This window comes from Notothenia rossii (genome assembly GCF_949606895.1).
Source record: "Notothenia rossii genome assembly, chromosome: 3".
Lineage (NCBI taxonomy): Eukaryota > Metazoa > Chordata > Actinopteri > Perciformes > Nototheniidae > Notothenia > Notothenia rossii.
In genome coordinates, this window is record NC_136901.1 from 31,714,925 (window position 1) to 31,738,147 (window position 23,223).

Sequence of the window (23,223 nt, forward strand, 5' to 3'; positions counted from 1 at the left end):
AACAACAACAGCAGCACCTACTACTGTTGCAACAACAACAGCAGCACCTACAACTACTGCTGCTCCGACAACGGTGCCACCTACAACCACTGCTGCCTCTACGACAGCAGCACCTACTACTGTTGCAACAACAACTGCAGCACCTACAACTACTGCTTCACCTACGACAGCAGCACCTACTACTGTTGTAACAACAACAGCAGCACCTACTACTGTTGCAACAACAACAGCAGCACCTACTACTGTTGCAACAACAGCAGCAGCACCTACAACTACTGCTGCACCTACGACAGCAGCACATACTACTGTTGCAACAACAACAGCAGCACCTACTACTGTTGAAACAACAACAGCAGCACCTACAACTACTGCTGCACCTACGACAGCAGCACCTACTACTGTTGTAACAACAACTGCAGCACCTACAACTACTGCTTCACCTACGACAGCAGCACCTACTACTGTTGTAACAACAACAGCAGCACCTACTACTGTTGCAACCATAACAGCAGCACCTACTACTGTTGCAACAACAACAGCAGCACCTACAACTACTGCTACACCTACGACAGCACCTACTACTGTTGTAACAACAACAGCAGCACCTACTACTGTTGCAACTACAACAGCAGCACCTACAACTACTGCTGCTCCGACAACGTTGCCACCTACAACCACTGCTGCCTCTACAACAGCAGCACCTACTACTGTTGCAACAACAACAGCAGCATCTACAACTACTGCTGCACCTACGACAACAGCACCTACTACTGTTGCAACAACAACAGCAGCACCTACAACTACTGCTGCACCTACGACAACAGCACCTACTACTGTTGCAACAACAACAGCAGCACCTACAACTACTGCTTCACCTACGACAGCAGCACCTACTACTGTTGCAACAACAACTGCAGCCCCTACTACTGTTGCAACAACAACAGCAGCACCTACAAATACTGCTTCACCTACGACAGCAGCACCTACTACTGTTGCAACAACAACAGCAGCACCTACGACTACTGCTGCACCTACGACAACAGCACATACTACTGTTGCAACAACAACAGCAGCACCTACAACTACTGCTTCACCTACGACAGCAGCACCTACTACTGTTGCAACAACAACAGCAGCACCTACAACTACTGCTGCACCTACGACAACAGCACCTACTACTGTTGCAACAACAACAGTGCCACCTACAACTACTGCTGCACCTACGACAGCAGCACCTACTACTGTTGCAACAACAACAGCAGCACCTACCACTGTTGCAACAACAACAGCAGCACCTACAACTACTGCTGCACCTACGACAGCAGCACCTACTACTGTTTTAACAACAACAGCAGCACCTACTACTGTTGCAACAACAACAGCAGCACCTACTACTGTTGCAACAACAGCAGCAGCACCTACAACTACTGCTGCACCTACGACAGCAGCACATACTACTGTTGCAACAACAACAGCAGCACCTACTACTGTTGAAACAACAACAGCAGCACCTACAACTACTGCTGCACCTACGACAGCAGCACCTACTACTGTTGTAACAACAACTGCAGCACCTACAACTACTGCTTCACCTACGACAGCAGCACCTACTACTGTTGTAACAACAACAGCAGCACCTACTACTGTTGCAACCATAACAGCAGCACCTACTACTGTTGCAACAACAACAGCAGCACCTACAACTACTGCTACACCTACGACAGCACCTACTACTGTTGTAACAACAACAGCAGCACCTACTACTGTTGCAACTACAACAGCAGCACCTACAACTACTGCTGCTCCGACAACGTTGCCACCTACAACCACTGCTGCCTCTACAACAGCAGCACCTACTACTGTTGCAACAACAACAGCAGCACCTACAACTACTGCTGCAACTACGACAGCAGCACCTACTACTGTTGCAACAACAACAGCAGCATCTACAACTACTGCTGCACCTACGACAACAGCACCTACTACTGTTGCAACAACAACAGCAGCACCTACAACTACTGCTGCACCTACGACAACAGCACCTACTACTGTTGCAACAACAACAGCAGCACCTACAACTACTGCTTCACCTATGACAGCAGCACCTACTACTGTTGCAACAACAACTGCAGCCCCTACTACTGTTGCAACAACAACAGCAGCACCTACAACTACTGCTTCACCTACGACAGCAGCACCTACTACTGTTGCAACAACAACAGCAGCACCTACAACTACTGCTGCACCTACGACAACAGCACCTACTACTGTTGCAACAACAACAGTGCCACCTACAACTACTGCTTCACCTACAACTGCAGCTCCTACTACTGTTGCAACAACAACAGCAGCACCTACAACTACTGCTGCACCTACGACAACAGCACCTACTACTGTTGCAACAACAACAGTGCCACCTACAACTACTGCTGCACCTACGACAGCAGCACCTACTACTGTTGCAACAACAACAGCAGCACCTACTACTGTTGCAACAACAACAGCAGCACCTACAACTACTGCTGCACCTACGACAGCATCACCTACTACTGTTTTAACAACAACTACAGCACCTACAACTACTGCTTCACCTACGACAGCAGCACCTACTACTGTTGCAACAACAACAGCAGCACCTACAACTACTGCTGCACCTACGACAGCAGCACCTACTACTGTTGTAACAACAACTGCAGCACCTACAACTACTGCTTCACCTACGACAGCATCACCTACTACTGTTGTAACAACAACAGCAGCACCTACTACTGTTGCAACCATAACAGCAGCACCTACTACTGTTGCAACAACAACAGCAGCACCTACAACTACTGCTGCACCTACGACAGCAGCACCTACTACTGTTGTAACAACAACAGCAGCACCTACTACTGTTGCAACAACAACAGCAGCACCTACAACTACTGCTGCTCCGACAACGGTGCCACCTACAACCACTGCTGCCTCTACGACAGCAGCACCTACTACTGTTGCAACAACAACAGCAGCACCTACAACTACTGCTGCACCTACGACAGCAGCACCTACTACTGTTGCAACAACAACAGCAGCACCTACAACTACTGCTGCTCCGACAACAGTGCCACCTACAACTACTGTTGCACCTACGACAACAGCACCTACTACTGTTGCAACAACAACAGCAGCACCTACAACTACTGCTGCACCGACGACATCAGCACCTACTACTGTTGCAACAACAACAGCAGCACCTACAACTACTGCTGCACCTACGACAACAGCACCTACTACTGTTGCAACAACAACAGCAGCACCTACAACTACTGCTGCACCGACGACATCAGCACCTACTACTGTTGCAACAACAACAGCAGCACCTACAACTACTGCTGCACCTACGACAACAGCACCTACTACTGTTGCAACAACAACAGCAACACCTACAACTACTGATGCTCCGACAACAGTGCAAACTACAACTACTGCTGCACCTACGACAGCAGCACCTACTACTGTTGCAACAACAACAGCAACACCTACAACTACTGATGCTCAGACAACGGTGCAAACTACAACTACTGCTGCACCCACGACAAAAGCACCTACAACTACTGCTGCTCCGACAACGGTGCCACCTACAACTACTGCTTCACCTACAACTGCAGCCCCTACTACTGTTGCAAAAACAACAGCAGCACCTACAACTACTGCTGCACCTACGACATCAGTACCTACTACTGTTGCAACAACAACAGCAACACCTACAACTACTGATGCTCCGACAACGGTGCAAACTACAACTACTGCTGCACCTACGACATCAACACCTACTACTACTGCTGCTCTGACGACAGTGCAAACTACAACTACTGCTGCACCTACGACAACAGTACCTACTACTGTTGCAACAACAACAGCAGCACCTACAACTACAGCTACACCTACAACTGCAGCCCCTACTACTGTTGCAACAACAGCACCACCTACTACTAATGTTGCTCCGACAACGGTGCAACTAACAACTACTGCTACACCTACGACAACAGCAGCACCTACAACTCCTGCTTCACCTACGACAGCAGCACCTACTACTGTTGCAACAACAACAGCAGCACCTACTACTGCTGAACCTACAACTGCAGCACCTACGACTGCTGCACCCACAACTGCTTCAACTACAACTAGTGCACCCACAACTGCAGCACATACAACTGCTGCAACCACAACTGCAACACCTACGACTGCTGCAGCCACAACTGCTTCACCTACAACTGCTACACCTACAACTGCTTCACCATCAACTGCAGCCCCCAAAACTGCTTCACCTACAACTGCAGCACTTACAACTGCTGTACCTACAACTGCTGCACCCACAAATGTTGCACCGTCAACTGCTTCACCCGCAACTGCAGCAACTACAACTGCTACACCCACAACTGCTTCACCCACAACTGCTGCACCTACAACTGCTGCACTCACAACTGCAACACCTACGACTGCTGCACCCACAACTGCTTCATCTACAACTGCAGCACCTACGACTGCTGCTGCTCCAACATACGTTATCACAGCAGCCATGGAGGGCGAACCATTTATTGATGCTTATAATGACAACACAAGCCAGGAATACATAGAGTTAGAAAAACGACTTCTATCAACGGTGAATGTTGTTTTGTTATATCACCTCGATTTCAGTATCTCTGAATTTGTATTTTAAGTATATTGTGACAAAAGTGACTAAAAGTCTTTCAATGTTGCTTTTTTTGCAGTGTTCTAAGATATACAAACCCGAATTTGGAAACAGATTTTCCCACTGCAAGCTGAAAAAGCTCAGGTAAAAAAGGTTTCACTTCAATTGGGTCTCAAAAAGACAAATGCTTTAGTGTTGATAGTGACACATGTAAATCAGACGACACAAGGCAACAGACAGAGTCTTTCAAATCATAATTGTTCTTTTTTTTCATTTGATGTTATAAAACAGCGCTTTAGCAGCAAGGGTGACCGGAACTGAAGCAGAAATGGGAGTTGTGTTCAACAGCACTACTCCTCTTGCAGATCTCCCACAGAATAGTGAAGTGGTTCAAACCTTAGTAGAAGCTGTGAATAATACCAACAGTACCTTCGATGTGAGCATAAGTCCTGATTCAGTCAAAGTTGAATGTAAGTAAACACAACACAATGTTTCTCTCCAATACGTTTCTAAACCATTTTGAATAACATTTACTGTGCATGCTTGGTTTATAAATAATTTACTAACAAAAGTATGTAGGTAAAGACAAAATTAATGAACACTACTTTAATGATTTTCAGTTTGGAGTTGTGTATTGTTTAATGTCACAACTTGTAAATAAATTGTTATTTGTTGCAAGAATACTTTTTCCTAAGAAACTTCAGAACAAATATAATTTTGTCAGCCCTTCATCATTGATCTTATTTCTGTAAAAATGGCACCAGGGTTTTACCTAAAATACATAAATCCTCTTGGTTTGGGCATTGATAAATATTAACATAATGTTTATATGTCTGTTTTTACAGCAGGTCCAGTCCCAGTTACAACTACAGCACCTACAACTGCTAAACCTAAAACTGCAGCACCTACAACTGCTAAACCTAAAACTGCTGCACCTACAACGGCTAGACCTGCGACTGCAGCACCTACTACTATAGCCCTTATAACAAAAAGGGTGACTTTCAGATCTGTTCAAGACACATTTACGAGTGACTTGCTGAATCCATCTTCTGCTGCTTATAAAGCTCGGGCTACAATGATAAAGAATCAGGTAAGTTTACCCCTATAAATAAAATCTGCTGGTATATCTACAGCAATATTTTAGCGCCCATTCAAAATATGAGAAGCCTACTCCACAGTTACCACAATATAATTATGAATTCTTAATTGATGAAAGACCGATAAAGATCAAGTCAAATAAATTCCAAGGTTTATGTGAAAAATATATGTTTTTGTGTTTCTACAGCTTACACCTGTTTTCCAAAAGGCATTCCCTTCGTCCTTCAAATCACTAGGTGTTGTTGCATTCAGGTAATTTTTTTAAATCATTAAGGTGTTATAATAAAAAGTAGGATTCTATATCTGATGTTTTAAACAATATCTTGTTTTCTCTTTCTGCAGTAACGGATCAATCATCAACTTCATTGATGTCTCGTTTGGAAGCACATCTGCTCCTAATAGCACTCAGATTGCGAACACTTTGATCAACGCAGCTTCAACAGTCGATGGATTCGACATTGAAGGCAGCTCCATTGGCGTAAATGGCATATGTAAGTAAATACTGATTGCTACTTAATACAACAAAAAGAAAATTCTACTTTTTGTTGATTTAATGTTTTGTTTCTTTTTGTTCTCATTTACAGCTTCCGGTGGAGTAATACACAAGATCAGTCTTGTCACCGTATCCTGCCTCTGTCTGTTGTCATGGATACTATCAAACCAGCAATAGCATTAGGGCTGTTCTTAAAATTTGAATTGTAATCACAACATGACTTCCATCACTGGAATGAAAAATGATTTATTCATGGTGAAATACTCTGTTGGTGAAAAAGGATTCATGATGTCTTCAGTCTTGTTCAGCTTCAGATGAACTTGATATAAAATGTAACTTTGAGTAATGCGTCCATTCAATCATCATTAGACCAATAGGCCAGACATGTAACATTACCGCAGGAATGTAAAAATAATTGCACTAATAATGTACAAATTAATCTTCACTGATCAATTTGCTATAAGAATATTTAATTTTGTGACAGTAACTAATGCTATCTTGTTTAAGTTTAGAAAAAATGTCATAGAATAAAATGAAGAAACACATCATCCAATCGTCTTATCCATTTAAATGTATAAATGATGTATAATAATGTACAAATACAGCCTAATATCACAAATCAGCTTCAGGGGGCTTTACAATCTGTGCAGCCTATATGAAACCCTCTGTTCGTATTACCCTAAAAAAAACTGACCCAAACTCAACAAACGAAGGACAAGTAGAAGAAACCTCAGGAAAAGGCTATGGAGGGATCCCTCTCCAAGAACAGAAAAAAACAACCCTGAAACCAATGAAGAGCTTTATAATAATTGTACACAAATACATGTCTAAACAATTAAATGTCAATCTTTTTATTTATGAAATGTATTTTTGTAAAATGTCTTGTTTGTATATATTCTGTCCGAAGATTTACAGAATACAAAATCTCTAAAAGAAGTGTATTTGTCTTTTGTGTGTTATGTATCAATTATCATAGGTTTTGTATCAGTGTATGATATCAGGTTTAATCAACCCTAAATAAAGCACCAGTGATGTTTAGGAACAATCAATGTGATTTTCTATAATTACATTTCACCAAAGCACCTTACAATATGCCTTCTCAGCCTTTGTAGTGCCAGTGAATCAGAACCTGTTAAGCCCGGTGCCCCCGCCGGCCGGCAACACCTTGCAAGAAACAGCGTCTGAGGGCTTCTTAACATTTAACAAACTATGAATGTGTCATACCCACTTAACGGGAAGAGACTCAAGAGAGTACTAGTAGTGCATAGTTCATTTTGAATATTTAATGAGTATTTATTAAAACACTTTCCAGACACACTTTTTTAGAAATACATCATTCCTTGAGCAACCTATTATAGCCCATAGTCAGAGTAACCACCAGCATCAACCATTGTCAGAGTACATTTTCGGTATTGCCTTTTTTTCAAAAAATATATCATTTTATAGGCAGTTATCTTGCCAAAGATTTAAAGCATTTAGCCAATTTTTGCAAAGCTCTCCACCTAAAATCATCTCAGAAGCTTGAACTGACTTTAAGGGAGCAAAGAAAAACTAATAAAACCACAACTTCCGACTGACTAGCACATGAAGCTAAATCCAGGCCAGCAGCACACAGTAAGCAACAGCACCACATCATAAACTACAAAGATGGCTAACAGGCAGTACAGTAAACAGTAGCGTCACACAGAGAGAAGGGGGTGTGCATTTCATACTCACCCTGTCTGTAGAGCAAGGCCATTCTCCTGTCTTGCATAGTGGCGAAGTGGTCAATTACCATCTCGTAGGACTTGCCACCAGCTTCAGGTCGTCCACAACATCAGTCAATGGATATGTTGGCTAACAAACTAGCTCCCGAAGCATTGTAAGTCATTGTAATGACTTAGCTATCTCATTATAATGACTTAGCTATTTCATTATAATGACTTAGCTATTTCATTATAATGACTTAGTTATCTCATTATATTGACTTAGTTATCTCATTGTATTGACTTAGTTATCTCATTATATTGACTTAGTTATCTCATTGTATTGACTTAGTTATCTCATTATATTGACTTAATATCTCATTATATTGACTTAGCTATCTCATTATATTGACTTAGCTATCTCATTATATTGACTTAATATCTCATTTTATTACATGGCTTAGTTGAATACTCGATTCTGATTGGTCAATTCAGAACACGTGACACGTTGTTAATACCGAACAGACAGACCGCTGTCAAGCACTTATTGACCGTTGTTAAGGACGCTCACATACACAAACAAGTCCGTTCGATTTAACTAAATACAGTTTGGCCGTTTCTAACTGACAAGACAAGAGCGACATGAAAACAGCGGAGAAGTAACGGGCAGAAATCCTCCATTTTACGCAACGGTCCAGACATAGACATGAAACGGCGACACATATTCAGTTGTGTTAGAAATTAAAATCAATGTTTTGATGCTATAATGTAGCTTAAACATACCGTCAGTTTAAACGCTCTTTTATACTGAAAAACCAGAAATTCTTGTGCACAAGCAGTTAAGCTTTTATTCTGAAAGTCCTTCATCTACGGTTAGCATTTAGCATGTGGCTAATATACGATTTCCTAAAGAGGTGAATTGAGAAGCGAAATGACTTGGAGTGGTGAAAACCGAAGCCTACTGATTTAACACTACAACGATAGATGTCGAGATACTACCATGTTGAATATTAAATGAAAGTACAGTTTATTTGAATACATTATTGTTTACAGACGAGAGTAGCATGTGACAACATCCGGAATGACCGGAAACCAAACGAGCCGAGAAGTATTGTTTAGAGTATTGATTACAGCGTTTAGAATGTGTTAAATGAAAAGTGATGAAAGAGAATATGAGGAGAAACGGCGTGTTAAGCATATATTGAATGTGAAAAGAACCTATCCTCTGTTTAAATGCAATAACGGACATTGGAGACGAGGTGAGCCGGCTGGCGGGGAGGAGCCAGCAGAGGATATATATAGCAGCGTCGGAGGAGAGATCCGCTGTCTTCTTCTTGCTCAGGAGAACCAGATCACAGCTGTTTTCTGCCGGAACAATATTCTGTCTGTAACACTACCGCGCCTTTTTTAATTAAAGTATCCCATTTGAATCTTTTCAGAGACTCCATTTAGTCTCATTTTAAAGCTTCTCTCCTGGACGCGAGAATAAAGAACATATTTAACAGTTGCCAGTTACTTTGGCATTAGGGCAGGGATATCTAGATACTTTCCAAGGTTTGACATAATGAATTGTTCTACTTTTAAAGCAAGCAGCAATGTTTTCAAATCTGTAATCAAAAAGCTCCTCAAAAACGCTATCGAAGCAGTTCCTGCCGTTGCTCCGTTAGTTCAAACAGTAACAACGGACTATTTTTCTTAGCGGATGCATGTCAATTTAAATCAATACATACAACTATTTTTTAAATCAATAAAATCATTTTCTAAATCCACAAAAGCATTTCAATTAATATTGGGAGTCATAACGTTACTTTGTTGAGAATGTGGCCATGTAATAAGCGGGATAATGTGCAGCGACTTGGTCATTATGGGGAAAAGAACACCTTCATGCCGATCTAGATCCCTTCGCTTCGCGTCGGGCTCCTGATCAGCCTGTCTGTGTTCTTTTCCCCATAATGACCGCGCCGCAGCACATTATCCCTTACATATTGACTTAGTTATCTCATTATATTGACTTAATATCTCATTATATTGACTTAATATCTCATTATATTGACTTAGCTATCTCATTATATTGACTTAGCTATCTCATTATATTGACTTAGTTATCTCATTATATTGACTTAGTTATCTCATTATATTGACTTAATATCTCATTATATTGACTTAATATCTCATTATATTGACTTAGCTATCTCATTATATTGACTTAGCTATCTCATTATATTGACTTAGTTATCTCATTAGCATTAACATAACAACTAGCTACATTTAAAAAGATAGTTTTTTGTTGCTAAAGGTACAATTCAAGCCATTTAAGAATGTGTCCTTTATTACATTTAACCTGTTTTGAAAAAAAACATGAAACAGGATAAATATCGCTGTGACATTGTCACACCGGGACATTAACATTAACATTTCTCAGAAAATCTGGAGTGACATATATGCACAATTAGAAATATTATGATCTGCTCAGTTCATTTAGCTGATTCAATTATATTTAGTTAATATATTCTTTATTCTTCAATTCAAAGAATGTTAAAACTAAAATAATCCTCATTAATTAAGTTATAAATAAGAGTTACTTTACCATTAACGCCCAATGGGACATATTTGTCACATTTCAGATCTTTGACACTAGGGGGGTTACTTGTCGGAAATGTGTTCTGCATGGTCTTTTTATTTTAAATTATGTTCCCCATACTTTTGCCAAAAGTAATCCGGGTTCTTATGGGTTAATTTTTTGTTAAAATATGCCATCATTATTATTTTATTTTAATGCAATAGTTTGTTCTGACAAATTGTCATGCAAGTTGACCTCATTCACATAGATGAAATGCAATAGATGCTGCAGGCCAAAATAACAGGGTGCGCCCTTAAACTGTGACAATAATTGACGCCTGACAATTTTCTTATAACTTCTTTTTACAAGATGGCCTAAAATAAATAATAGTTGCCGGTTACTATTTAACTGATATCCATTTGTTTCCTTTAAATGATCACTGCACCCACATACAAATCCTTCATATACAACAATAATAATTTAGATTGGGCCAATATGTAGGTAGCTGGGAAATATTTTGTTATCATTTCACACCAATTCAATCTTGGTTACCAGACTCTTCTTGTGTATATTAATAATACAACTATAATAATTATAGTTTCCCAGGATAGAAAGCGGTTTGTCTGTTTTATTTGTCATACAACACACTTATTCAGTGTTCTATAAATCTTTTGACCCTTGCACGTAAACTTTAACGTGCTATATAAACAAAACTATTGTTATAGCTGTACCGGTACACCCTATAATTAACCTTGGTTAGATGTCAATCATCGCATATTAAAGGAAGGCTCCACTCATTAGATATTTAATCAAAACTTCAGTATTTAGTGAAACAGTATGTTTAAACCATACCCTGAAGAAATCAGCGATATTCCCCGTTAAATAATGATTTTATAGCTCTTTTTGATCAAAACCTGTATATTCCGTCAGGCAGCTGCCATTTTGAACATTTTCAGTAGTCACGTGATCCGAAAAACTAGGTCGTGACGTCATCTATGCGTTCACTTTGTAAACACACCCTTTATATACAGTCTATGAAACACACGAACAGCTCATTCGACGAAAACATGGCGGAGTATATGAGTTCGGACTCGTAGGCCGAGGAAGAAGTTTTGAGCAATGTGGAGAGATTGGATGGGGGAATTCAGCCATACAGGTTCGAGCCAAGTGGCCAGAACCGTCAGGAATCCAGGGACAGTGACGATGAGGATGAACAGCACAGTGATCTTGCTGGAGACGATCCCTTTACTCGTGCAATTGATTTCGGGTAGGGAGACCTGTACATGAATGGTGTACTTGCGATCGGTGAGTAGCCATGGACAATCCTCTGATGAACATATGTTGTCATGAGCTTGAAGAGCTTGAAAATAAACTGTTCACAGACGACTTGGATTGCACAAAGGGGAATCCCCCTCTCTCTCCCTCTCCTGACAGCCTGTCAGTATCTCACGCAGCTCACTGATCCAGTAATGAGTGACCTGACAGTGAATAATAAATATATTTATAACTAGTTTAGCTTGTTCCAGAGGTAGATAAAATAGCGAAGTGTAGGTCTAACTCTTGTGTGTTTCGCTCCGCTCACCGAAGCACACGTTGCATTACGCTATTTTACTGTCTTTTTCGGACACCTTAAAATAATGCCACTGCATCCCCATTAAGTAATGGTTGATTAATAAATCCCATTTTATGTTTCATCATACTCTCAGAGTAGTCGTCCGGAAACTTGAAATGTTCGCTGCATACATGCGCCTGTGGATCTTTCGGTTCGGGCCGAGCACATTTCGCTAGCCACTGCCTCCGAACGTACTTCCCCGTTGGCAATAGATGGAACCGAGCCTTCCGTGGATTGTTCCTATCCGAATTGTGGCAATGTTTCGCGATACAATGAGGTGTAGTGCCGTGAAAAGGGAGTCGGAGGCGGTGTATTAAGAATGGACTTCCACACTTTATTATCCATTAAACACTCGGAGGTTAATACATGAACTGCTCTCATTGACAAGCTAGCAGGAATGACTAGCTAACGCTACCGGTGTTTCCCATAAAGGGTCCCTGTAGCAACAACACAAACAAGGTGAATTATGGTCCCCAATATGGTGTCACCACAGAGGCATATTTAAATATAATTGTGAGAGTAACTACAGTAAACAACATGAACAAAACACATACGTCAATTTGTCCTCGACACCAAACGCATAGTTAACGTCACGTCCGGTAAAATAAGTCATGTGACTCGTCAAAATGGCGCTGCCCACAGGGTTGATGTTATTTTGGTAATTAATCAGCTTAAAATCACTGATAACGTCATCGGATAAAAAAATAAAAAAAGAAGACCGGCAGAGACTGGTCTGTTTTATCGGATGATATTTTCTTTTTAAATGCGTGTCATGAGGATTCCCTCCCTTTAAGAATATAATGGATTGGCACATGAATGTATTAATAATCTTTTTTCAATGTTGGTTACCAGACTCTTATTGTGTATATTAATAGCGTTGATGCAATTTGATTGGTCGAAAGCGAGAGGCCGGCTGGCTTCCCATGGCATGACCCTGACCTATCACAGGGTTATCACTTATTCTAACAATGTACTTAACCCCAAATACAAGAAGTTAAATAAAAAGAGTTGTTAAATAAAAAGAGTTGTTAAATAATAGTGAAGTCACATTGTAATAACAATAACTCATCTCTCTCAAGTTTTCTTTTTGAGCTTTGCCAAAAGCCACTGTGTCAAGTGTCCTACTTGGGTTGCCGTCCGGAGTTGTCCAATATGGCGGACCATCTCGCACATGCGCACTGCAGATCGGGCAGGGCTGCAGATCGGGTAGTGACAATGTCCATCGCTTACCCATGCTGTTTCGTCCTGTGTCCGCTCCAGTGTGTTTGGCCAAAAGATCCTCGGGGGAAACAAATACTGACTAAAGAAGGTTCCGGGATGAAACAAGTAACAGATGGGCTTAAGGGTTTGTTTTAGTTGGGAATGTATTTATATGTATATTCTGGTCAGTTATAATGTTGTTCTTGGGTGAAATTAACAGATGGCTAATAAACCACTAATCATGCCTGCACATAATAATATAAAGTAAAGCTCGTCGTGATGATGGACAAGAAAGACTGACAATTATGGGAAAGTTAAAGCAGCAATTTTGTCAAAGTATGAAATCACACCGGATACTTACAGAAGACGATTCCGGTCACTGAAGATCGAGTCTGGCGAGACTCCACAAGAGTTGTATGTTCGTCTGAAAGATCTCTTCGTCAAATGGGTCAAGCCAGAAAAATCGACGTTGGAAGAAATGACCGGGGCCATTATCCTAGAGCAGTTCCTGAGGATGCTCCATCCGGAGCGAGACATTTGGAAAGGAGAGCATGACCCCAAGATAGCAGCGGAGGTAGCACGCCTGGCAGAGGTCTACACATCAGCCAGAAAAGGGAGCTGGGATGCCACCTGCAGTTGGGAGAACAACCAGACCCATTTGAGTAGTTCCATTGGGGGTGACCGAGGGTTTGGTCAGTCACCAGGTAGATATTTCTCGAGTGATAGACAGTTCATAACCCAATCCCCAGACCAAGCTCAAAAACCTTTGAATAAGAAATGAGGTGCTATCAATGCAATGCTCTGGGTCACACCAAGCAATATTGCCCAGATTTAGGTCACACCAAGCCATCTCTCCTGTGTGCAGTTTCTAGGCCAGACAGGGTTGAGTGATTAGGTGAGAAAGACAGGAAAGTACAAGTCTTGATCGATGGGCAGCAAGTAGAAGCTTTGCTTGATACAGCATATTTTCAGTCAGTTGTTTTGTCAAGTTTGGTCCGTAGGGAAAAGTGGAGTCAGGGTACTTCAACCATGAGCTGCATTCATGGTGATCAACATGTTTACCCCACAGCAGAGGTCTATCTGACTGTAGGAGGCCAAACCTTTCTTTTGGCTGTAGCATTAGCCCCAACATTGCCATACCCAGTTATTCTTGGTAATGATCTTCCCACACTTTATTACTAGTGCACCAGCCAGGTTGCAAGTCTGACAGGAAAATATGTGAGGTTGAGAGCCCTGAGGCAAAGGTAAGGGAGCCACTTTTACCTCATTCACACCAACAGTGTTTCAGAGACGGTTCGGAGCTGGAGCTTGAAAAGCACCGGGTTTTCCTGTTCACAACGCAGCAGAGCAGCCTCACAGCAGCACCTACAACCAAGGGCGCCGGAAGCAGGGGGGCCAGGGGGCCATTGGCCCCCCCACTTTTCAGCCCTACCCCACATTTTCGCAGCAGCAGATGCCGCGGAAAACTGTACAAATCCCGTTTCAATAATTCCCCTCTACTCTAAAGTCGCATCTAAAACGCGATCTGATCTAGCTGTGTACATTTTGTTATTTTTGATTGTTATATTCAGTCTCACTAGCTTCAGGCATGTTTGAAGCTTGTAAAGGGAAGATGACAGCTCTCACTCGCCACTCTGCTGTTCCTCAGCGCCGCTCCCCATCCCTCCCGCTGAAATTATGAACGTAAGGTGTATAGTAATCATAGATAACACGGCAGGGTCCTTTAGTTTGTTTTTATCTGATTTCAAATAAGCAAAGTCTTGGCTTTCAGTACATTAAACTTGCTTCGGCAAATTCAGATGATAAATAGGCCTACAACTTTGAAGCTTGTAACGGAATAATTACAAGCGGAGAACGGAGTAATTTAACGTCACTGCAGGCATAACAACAGCCGGTGTTTCTCGTGAGTCTTTTCCCCGGGAAACAAACACAATACACACAAACTCAAAAATACACAAACACACACGTATATACACGCGGCGCGGAACACTGTACAAATCCCGTTTATATAATTCCCCTCTACTCTAAAGTCGCATCTAAAACGCGATCTGATCTAGCTGTGTATATTTTGTTATGTTGTATTGTTATATATATTCAATCTCATTAGCTACACGCATTTTTTAAGCTTGTAAAGGGAAGACCACAGCTCGCCTCTCACTGGCCACTCTGCTCTTCCGCAGCACCGCTCCCCCTCCCTCCCGCTGAAATTATGAATGTAAGGCATAGTAATCATAGATAACACGGCAGGGTCCGTTACAGTTCGTTTTCATCTGATTTCAAATAAACAAAGTCTTGGCTTTCAGAATATTAAACTTGTTTCGGCAAATGCAGATGATAAATACAGGTTTGAAGTTTGTAATGGCATAATTACAAGCGGAGAACTGAGTAATTTAACGTCACAACAGGCATAACAACAGCCGGTGTTTCCCGTGAGTGCAGTAATCCAAACGAAAATATCTTCCCTCCGTAGTATTTTTGATCATTTGCTCCGCTAATAATCAATCAGATCGATGGATTCCAGAGAAGAGAAACACTTTAAAGGCCTTTTTCTCAAAACGATGACTCTGTAACAGTCATTATATAATGTGACATATTTTGCTTAATATTTGGAGTACAAAAACAATCCTGATCTCATTAGAAAGCTAGGAATAAAAATGTGTCTTCGGGTCAATGCGAACGATTTCGATGGAGCAGGTCACTTTGCATTAGGTAAAATAAAGCAGGCAGACATAACAGGAAGAATATATACATTTTAACCCAATCAAATAGGACATTGTCACACCATTCAAATGTATCCATGTAAATTACAACCAATAAAAAAGCTTAGATTTGTTTATTTGTTACGTTGTTTACTTTATTTGTTACGTTGTTCTGCTGTGTGTGTCAGCCGTTAACCTAGAGATATAAAAAATATATACACTTGCAAACATGTCAGAAGAACCAGCGCAGAAGAAAACTAAATACGGTCAATCTAAACTTAAATTTAACAACTGGAAGGTCACATCCCTGACTACCACATCTCCGGAGGCTGGACCTTCTTCAAACAGCGAAGCCAGATGAACCCAAAAGCAGCAGCTCTAGTCTGCGGCCGCAGAAACTGTCAAAACCGCCGCCGACCCCACCGCCGCAGTTGTTGAACCGAAACAGGCTGGTTCCAACTGCATGGAGGTTTGCTGTCGGGACATTGAGGCGGTTAAAGCTGTACAGCTAACTATCAGAAAAAAGGAGACCGCTAGTAGATTATTTGGGCAAAGAGAAGGTACTTCAACGCAGAATGGTACAAAAACAGAGTGGTTAATTCTTGGCAAAACCACTAAACGATAGTGATAAATTGCGATGTTAACAACCTCATGATAACCTCATTTTTTTTTTTACTTAGGATCATACCTGTGTTTAGTCTAGAAAAAGGTGAATGTGTGCATTTTATTATAAAATTGTGTATATTTACAGTAGACTGTTGCAAACACTAAGAAGCTTATAAACATCAGGTTTAAAACTAAGAGCTTTACAAAAAAGTAACACAATTAAAGATGTTTGGAGTTTTATTTGAGTTATTCATTTACATTTTTTGTCAAAGAGATGCTGATTTGAAACCGTTGTAGCCGTTACGGCATTTCCTGTTTCTGCCGGAGAGAGGGGAGTTTGTCCCAAAGCTTGCCGCTGTATTTACTCCCTCCATCTGACAGGAGGGAGCCTCATGTGTCACTCCACGGAGTTCACTCCGTCACGGAGGGGGAGTGTCTAGGGCGTAGTTTGGGATTGGGCCATACACACGCACTTTTTTTGGCCCCCCCAATTCTAAAATGAATCCGGCGCGCCTGCCTACAACTACTGCTGCTCCGACAACGTTGCAACCTACAACAACTGCTGCGCCTACAACTACTGCTGCTCCGACAATGGTGTAACCTAAAACTACTGCTGAACCTACAACCGCAGCAACTACTACCGGTATAACAACAACAGCAGCACCTACAACTACTGCTTCTCAGACAAAAGTGCGACCTACAACTACTGCTTCACCTACAACAGCCGCACCTAATAATGTTGCAACAACAACAGCAGCACCTACAACTACTGCTGCTCCGACAACAGTTCAACCTAAAACTACTGCTAAACATAAAACCGCAGCAACTACTACTGGTATAACAACAACAGCAGCACCTAAAACTAATGCTGCTCCGACAACGGTGCAACCTACAACTACTCCTGCACCTAAAACTTCAGCCCCTACTGCGGTTAACACAGTGCCTTGTATTATTATCCAGTAACTTTTCTTATTTCTATCTTTTTATATATTCATAAATAACTTATGTGTATCCTGCGAGCTTACCTGTATTTTTGAAAAAAACAAGGTCTTCTTGATGATCGGAACACAACATATATTGTATGTTATGTTACGTTTTTAGCATCCGAAAATAAAAACACGGTGTCTCTCAGTAAGTTGAAAATGCTTCCATTAAAAGGCACTGAAGATAAGTACAAACAATGAAACGCTGTCTTATTGTTTCTAAAAACCTTTTTTTCCAATCTGTTATTCTCAATATGGTTATATATAAGTTATTCAGGATTCTCCAGAAATAAAATGGCTGCATGTCGATTCACAATGGCCCTGGTTTAAATGAATAAATAAATAGTCTCAGCTGTCAGCTTGATGTGTGCATTAACTAAAGTGACAATCATTTTGGAAAGACAAGTTGTTTATGTGCAGGCTTAAGGCAAAAATGTCAAATGAATAGATAAACTGACAGGGAATGGATCATTGCTTTAATGTATTATTATTATTATTATTATTATTAACCATATTTTATTATACAGATATATATATCTATATATATATATATATATATAGATATATCCATATTTATTTTGATTATATATTATATTTTTATAATCTAAAATGGTGGGCCACAGTCATTTTACCAAACTTCTCTGTGATGCCAATAAAGGGGTTTTATTTATGAAAATTAATTATATTTGTTAAAGGAAGCACTTGAATCATTATAATGACTATATAAATCACTTATCTATTTATTTTCGTAGGGATAATCAGATGATGGCTTTGTTGGATCATTTGTAGGTGTCATTGAAGCTACAGATACACAACAGTTGTAGGTATTCAGACACGTCTTAGATACCACTGCCAAACAGGTTGGCTAAAATTGGATTAAATGCTCACAATGCTTATTTCTATGTTGTTGATCAAAAAAGACAAAACATAGTCGAATTGCCTTTGTATTGTAGTACTCAAGAAGACAGCAAAAATAATCACAGGAGGATTGTGACCAAACACACTCAAATTCAATCATTGCTGGTTTTGTTCCTTCATAAAGTTGGACTGTAAAGTATTTTCCAAATATAAGACTATATTCAACTAGTCCCTTTTCAAATTACATTTATTGGGCTACATTTACATTTATTTTGATATGATTCATTAATTTGACTTAACCAACTGGCACACTTAAACTAACTATAATCTGCAGTAGTAGATTGTGAAAGCGTCATGCAGCAGCAGACCAAAAAAGGGAGAATACAATGACAGTGTTAAGAGATGATTAATAGATATCTTTCTGACTTGTCATTGTTGTTGGGCCATATAGATGCATATATATCTCAATAAGGTGTCATATCTGATTCATGTCATTACTCACAAAGAACTCCATTAAGGGGGGCTTTAGAGTGTGTACCGTATACTCATGTGATGACCACAGCCACACAGGGTAAAACCATTACACTGCACCCTCACCGCCAGTAGACTTGCTTCATTTAATTTGCAGTAAAACATGCCAACAATTGACACCACACATTTGATTTAAATGTTAAACTCTTTATTTTGTAACCTGACTTCATTTAGTTTATTCTCACATATTCTAAGAAGTTTTTGTTTGTGTTAATGACTTTCATTGTCTTACCGTGGTCGTTGGGGAAGGTTACTTCCTGGTTCTGCAAAGGCGTGGCTGAGGACGGATAAATACTGCAAGAAGCCAATCGGGTTTTGTGAGACTGACCATTGAGCGGCCCGACCAAGCAAGGACGCAGAGGCAGAACGTCCAAAAATATAACTCGACATGGGCATTTATTAAAATAATGTGCACAAAGTTCACAGCCTCAATCCTGCTGTTCTCCGTGAACACATCCTGCGCAGCCACAAAGATCTCACACCCACTATCAGCCTCTCCCACAGACAGGGAAAACAGAGCCTAAATACCTATACACTAATTAGCACTACAAGACACAGGTGGGGGGGAGCAATTAGGCACAGGTGAGGGGGAGTAGACAACACAGGGCACCAGGTGCACACAATCAGCAACAACATACATGGGGAACAGGGAAGTTGTCGTCAATATACCCCACACAGTACAATGATTATATCCACATGTCCATGTGAGCTCTAGTAACGGCGTCTCGTCGTTACATTCCCCCCCTCTTCTCCTAAAGCGCACAGTACCTCAATTCTCATGTACCCGGGATAGACAGTCTGCCCCCAAGTTGGCTTTCCTGGCCCGACACTGGACAGTAAAGTCATAGGGTTGCAGGGACAGGTACTGTGAGACGTGTGTTGGACTAGAACGGACATAATAGATCCCTCCCCTGAGGCTATGGACACACTTGATCCCTCCTTTGAGGCTATGGACACACTAGATCCCTCCCTTGAGACTATGGACCTAATATATCCCTCCCCGAGGCCATGGACCCAATATATCCCTCCCCTGATCGCGGCGACGGCACCCAGCTCTGTCCTCCAACTCCTCCTTCAATTCTGCCACCCGGGCCTGCACTCCCTCCAAACTCGAGGTGCACGTTCCTCCTGCTTGTCTCTCGTCTCCTGCTGCTTGTCTCTCGTCTCCTGCTGCTTGTCTCTCTTTGGTCCCTCTTCTTTCCTCTCGTCAATTTTACCTCCTCACTTGGTCGGATCCCACTTCTGACACCAATTGTGAGACTGACCGTTGAGCGGCCCGACCAAGCAAGGAGGCAGAGGCAGAACGTCCAAAAATATAACCCGACGTGGGCATTTATTAAAATAATGTGCACAAAGTTCACAGCCTCAATCCTGCTGTTCTCCGTGAACACATCCTGCACAGCCACAAAGATCTCACACCCACTATCAGCCTCTCCCACAGACAGGGAAAACAGAGCCTAAATACCTTTACACTACACTGTAAAAAGAAAATAGTTGGATCAACTTAATTGAATTACTTCAATTGGTAACACATAAATTAATTAAGTTTATTCAAATAAAAATAGCAAGTTAGACTGACCCAATTATTTTAAGTCAGATCGAATTACTAATATGTTAGTTTTCAAATAAACAATTTGCATCAATCAAACTTAAAATGAATGCACAACAAATTAAAATGTCCTTGTTTTCCAACTAAATTTTCTGCTATATCCTAAAGTAAAATACTGCTTCCTTAGAACCCAATATTCTGCCTTAAGGTTAAGAATATTTTTATAGTAACCTTAATGTGAAATGTAAGTTTGCTCAACATAATAAAATATTTTTTTTACAATTAAAAATTTAAGTTGGCTTTCAAAAAAATATCACATTTTCACTGTTTGTGAATACTTTATTATATGAAAGTATAAAACGCAATATGCCGACATCTTCCAACACATTAAATGCATACAGTTTACTTTTTTCTTTAAACACATATGCACAACATGCATTACAGTTTAGACAACAAATGTAGATTTTAGACATTTTGAATTGCCTAACCATTCCTGTAACTGCATGCATTTTTGATGTAGCGGTCAACAAAGGTTGCTCATCCAGGATAGCTTAAAGGACAATTACATTTGAACAAATATGCATTTTAACAATCACAAGACTAATGCATAAAAAGTGCATAACAGTTTGGGCAAGCAAAATCTTTCCCATATAGAACCAGTTTTTACCAGCATAAGCTCGTAGACACAGTAGTAACAAAAAAAATATATAAAAATAAAATAAATAAAAGGCCTTTCTTCAGTTTCGGCAACCGTACAAAAGCGTTTGTAGCGTACTTCTGGCAGCCGCCAGTTTTTGAAAAAAGAAAATCCTGTAAGTTAGTTTCACAATATGACTTACAGGTCGTTTTTTTTACTTCAAAAAAAAAGAAATAAAAGTATAGATGAAAGGCACTAAATTTACGATTTAAAATCGGACACACAACAGTGTGCACAATTGATAACACTTGATAACACATTAACACCTCAGTAAGGTATTTGAGCTCTAAGCTCAACATTTCCCCAGAAAATGAAGGAAACATGTTTGGAGAAAAACTCCTGCACCTCCAAAAACCTGCAACAAAATCAAGTATATCTTGTGGTTTGAAGAATATTTGTCTCTCGATTGTCTCTTTAACCACACAAAGGCAAAAACACCCAAAGAGGCTTCAGTTTCAAGTCTTAACATTGTTCCTCCCTAGGCCATTTTTGGGTCCAGAAAGGGAATCAATTGTGATGCGTGTCATTACTGCGAGCTTTGAAGACTGCCATACAGATTTTGGACTTTGGGGGACATCTTGTGTTGATCAAGCTCCATGATGATTTTCTGGAGCACTTCGAAAGTAAAACGAAGGGGTTTGGGATAAGCTAGGTTAAGTGCATATAGCAAACCTAGAAGCAGGGCACAAGCTGAGGCAACTGAAGTCAGTCCATGCAACACCTTCACGCCCTCGATGACGATGCCCATGTCTTCAGGTGGCTCCTGCGGTCCTTCCCCGTCCCTTCGAATGACAAACACTGCCACAGTGAGATGCTCCAGGTCCCTTTGAACGTCCTCTGGTCCAGAGTCCTAAAGTACATGACACAAAACATCACTGTCATCACTTTGTACTTTTATTCACGCCTCACATTAAAAAGACAACTGCAAAATCACATCGACTTCATTTCACTGAATAGTGCTATATGGATTGGAGCCTTTTAAAGGCTCAGCCACACATCTCATTATTGGCAAAGCCTGGTATCGTGAAAGGGTCAAAGTGTGTCTTGATGTTTTGCAGGACTCTAGACTAACCTTTTCACCAGTAGCTCTACGCAAGAATCACTACATATATTATAAATACAACATGTAGTCAATCCAACCAGGTTTCAGTAATTATAGTTGACAAAAATGTCTGTATGTTTTACAGGATTAATATGAGATGAGCAGACATGCAAATTGCTGTGGAAACTTACACGATATTCCTTGATCAGGTCATCTGCATCCTCGCCAAGGAAGAAGATGAGGGCTTTCAGGACACACTCCCTTCGAAGATGAATGTCCTCAGTCTTGGACAATAAAATCTTGATTAATTTAATCTTCAAAATCTCTGAAGACAGGTGTCCCTACTCCTAAAACTTAAAGGAATATTTTTAATTTTTAGCACTTTGCAAGGCAACAGAAACCTTCCCTTTAACTGTGCGTGCATTTTTAATGAAGTTAGGGGCATAGGTCGCTCATCCGGGTTATCTTGGCTCTAGCACTGGTAGCTATGGGGAACATGTAGCCTGCCTCCACTTACAGCAAGAAGATAAAACTAAACCAATCACCTAACACTTGTGCTCGTTTATTTACCACATTATGTTGCGCTCGTGATTTTTGGCACGTTGTGTCATTTTAGAACCACATACATACATACATACATACATACATACATACATACATACATACATACATACATACATACATACCGGTAGGAAAGAGCACAGCGGGCATACACAAACTCACGCAGATGGGCTTTTCAGTTTGTAAACAAGATGTTGGTGACTATATGGAGCAGAAGAGAGATTGCTGCGTAGATACAGAACTGTATGGATTTGAACCACAGAGGAGAAACTACATGTTTTGGAAGGAGAGCGGGAGAGGAGAGGCTGGTTAACAGCCTGGGGACGAGGAGAGAGTCATTAGCGGTGTCGATGTGGGGCTTGTCCACCTGCCGACAG

The 23,223-nt window shown here is 40.8% G+C and overlaps 1 protein-coding gene and 1 long non-coding RNA gene across 2 annotated transcripts; one reads left to right on the forward strand and one right to left on the reverse strand.

Moving 5' to 3' along the window:
* Positions 1-3,019: 3,019 nt before the first annotated feature.
* On the forward strand, positions 3,020-7,199 carry LOC307032257 (uncharacterized protein). The gene is made up of 7 exons (XM_079670111.1): positions 3,020-4,642; positions 4,752-4,816; positions 4,964-5,142; positions 5,518-5,762; positions 5,958-6,022; positions 6,113-6,261; positions 6,355-7,199. The coding sequence occupies exons 1-7, from the start codon at positions 4,559-4,561 to the stop codon at positions 6,438-6,440; spliced, it is 873 nt and encodes a 290-aa protein (XP_079526237.1). The 5' UTR covers positions 3,020-4,558; the 3' UTR covers positions 6,441-7,199.
* Positions 7,200-20,864: 13,665 nt separating this feature from the next.
* LOC307031936 lies at positions 20,865-22,578 on the reverse strand. The gene is made up of 2 exons (XR_013806119.1): positions 22,477-22,578; positions 20,865-22,093 (listed from the first exon to the last, which is right to left on the reverse strand). It is a non-coding gene; the product is annotated as an uncharacterized lncRNA (long non-coding RNA).
* Between the last annotated feature and the right edge of the window lie 645 nt (positions 22,579-23,223).

Excerpts from the sequence above, each read along its gene's own strand:
- LOC307032257 (XM_079670111.1), top strand. The coding sequence starts at position 4,559 with ATGGAGGGCGAACCATTTATTGATGCTTATAATGACAACACAAGCCAG. Across the intron at positions 5,143-5,517 it reads TGATTCAGTCAAAGTTGAAT|CAGGTCCAGTCCCAGTTACA; the intron begins GTAAGTAAACAC and ends CTGTTTTTACAG. Across the intron at positions 6,262-6,354 it reads CATTGGCGTAAATGGCATAT|CTTCCGGTGGAGTAATACAC; the intron begins GTAAGTAAATAC and ends TCTCATTTACAG.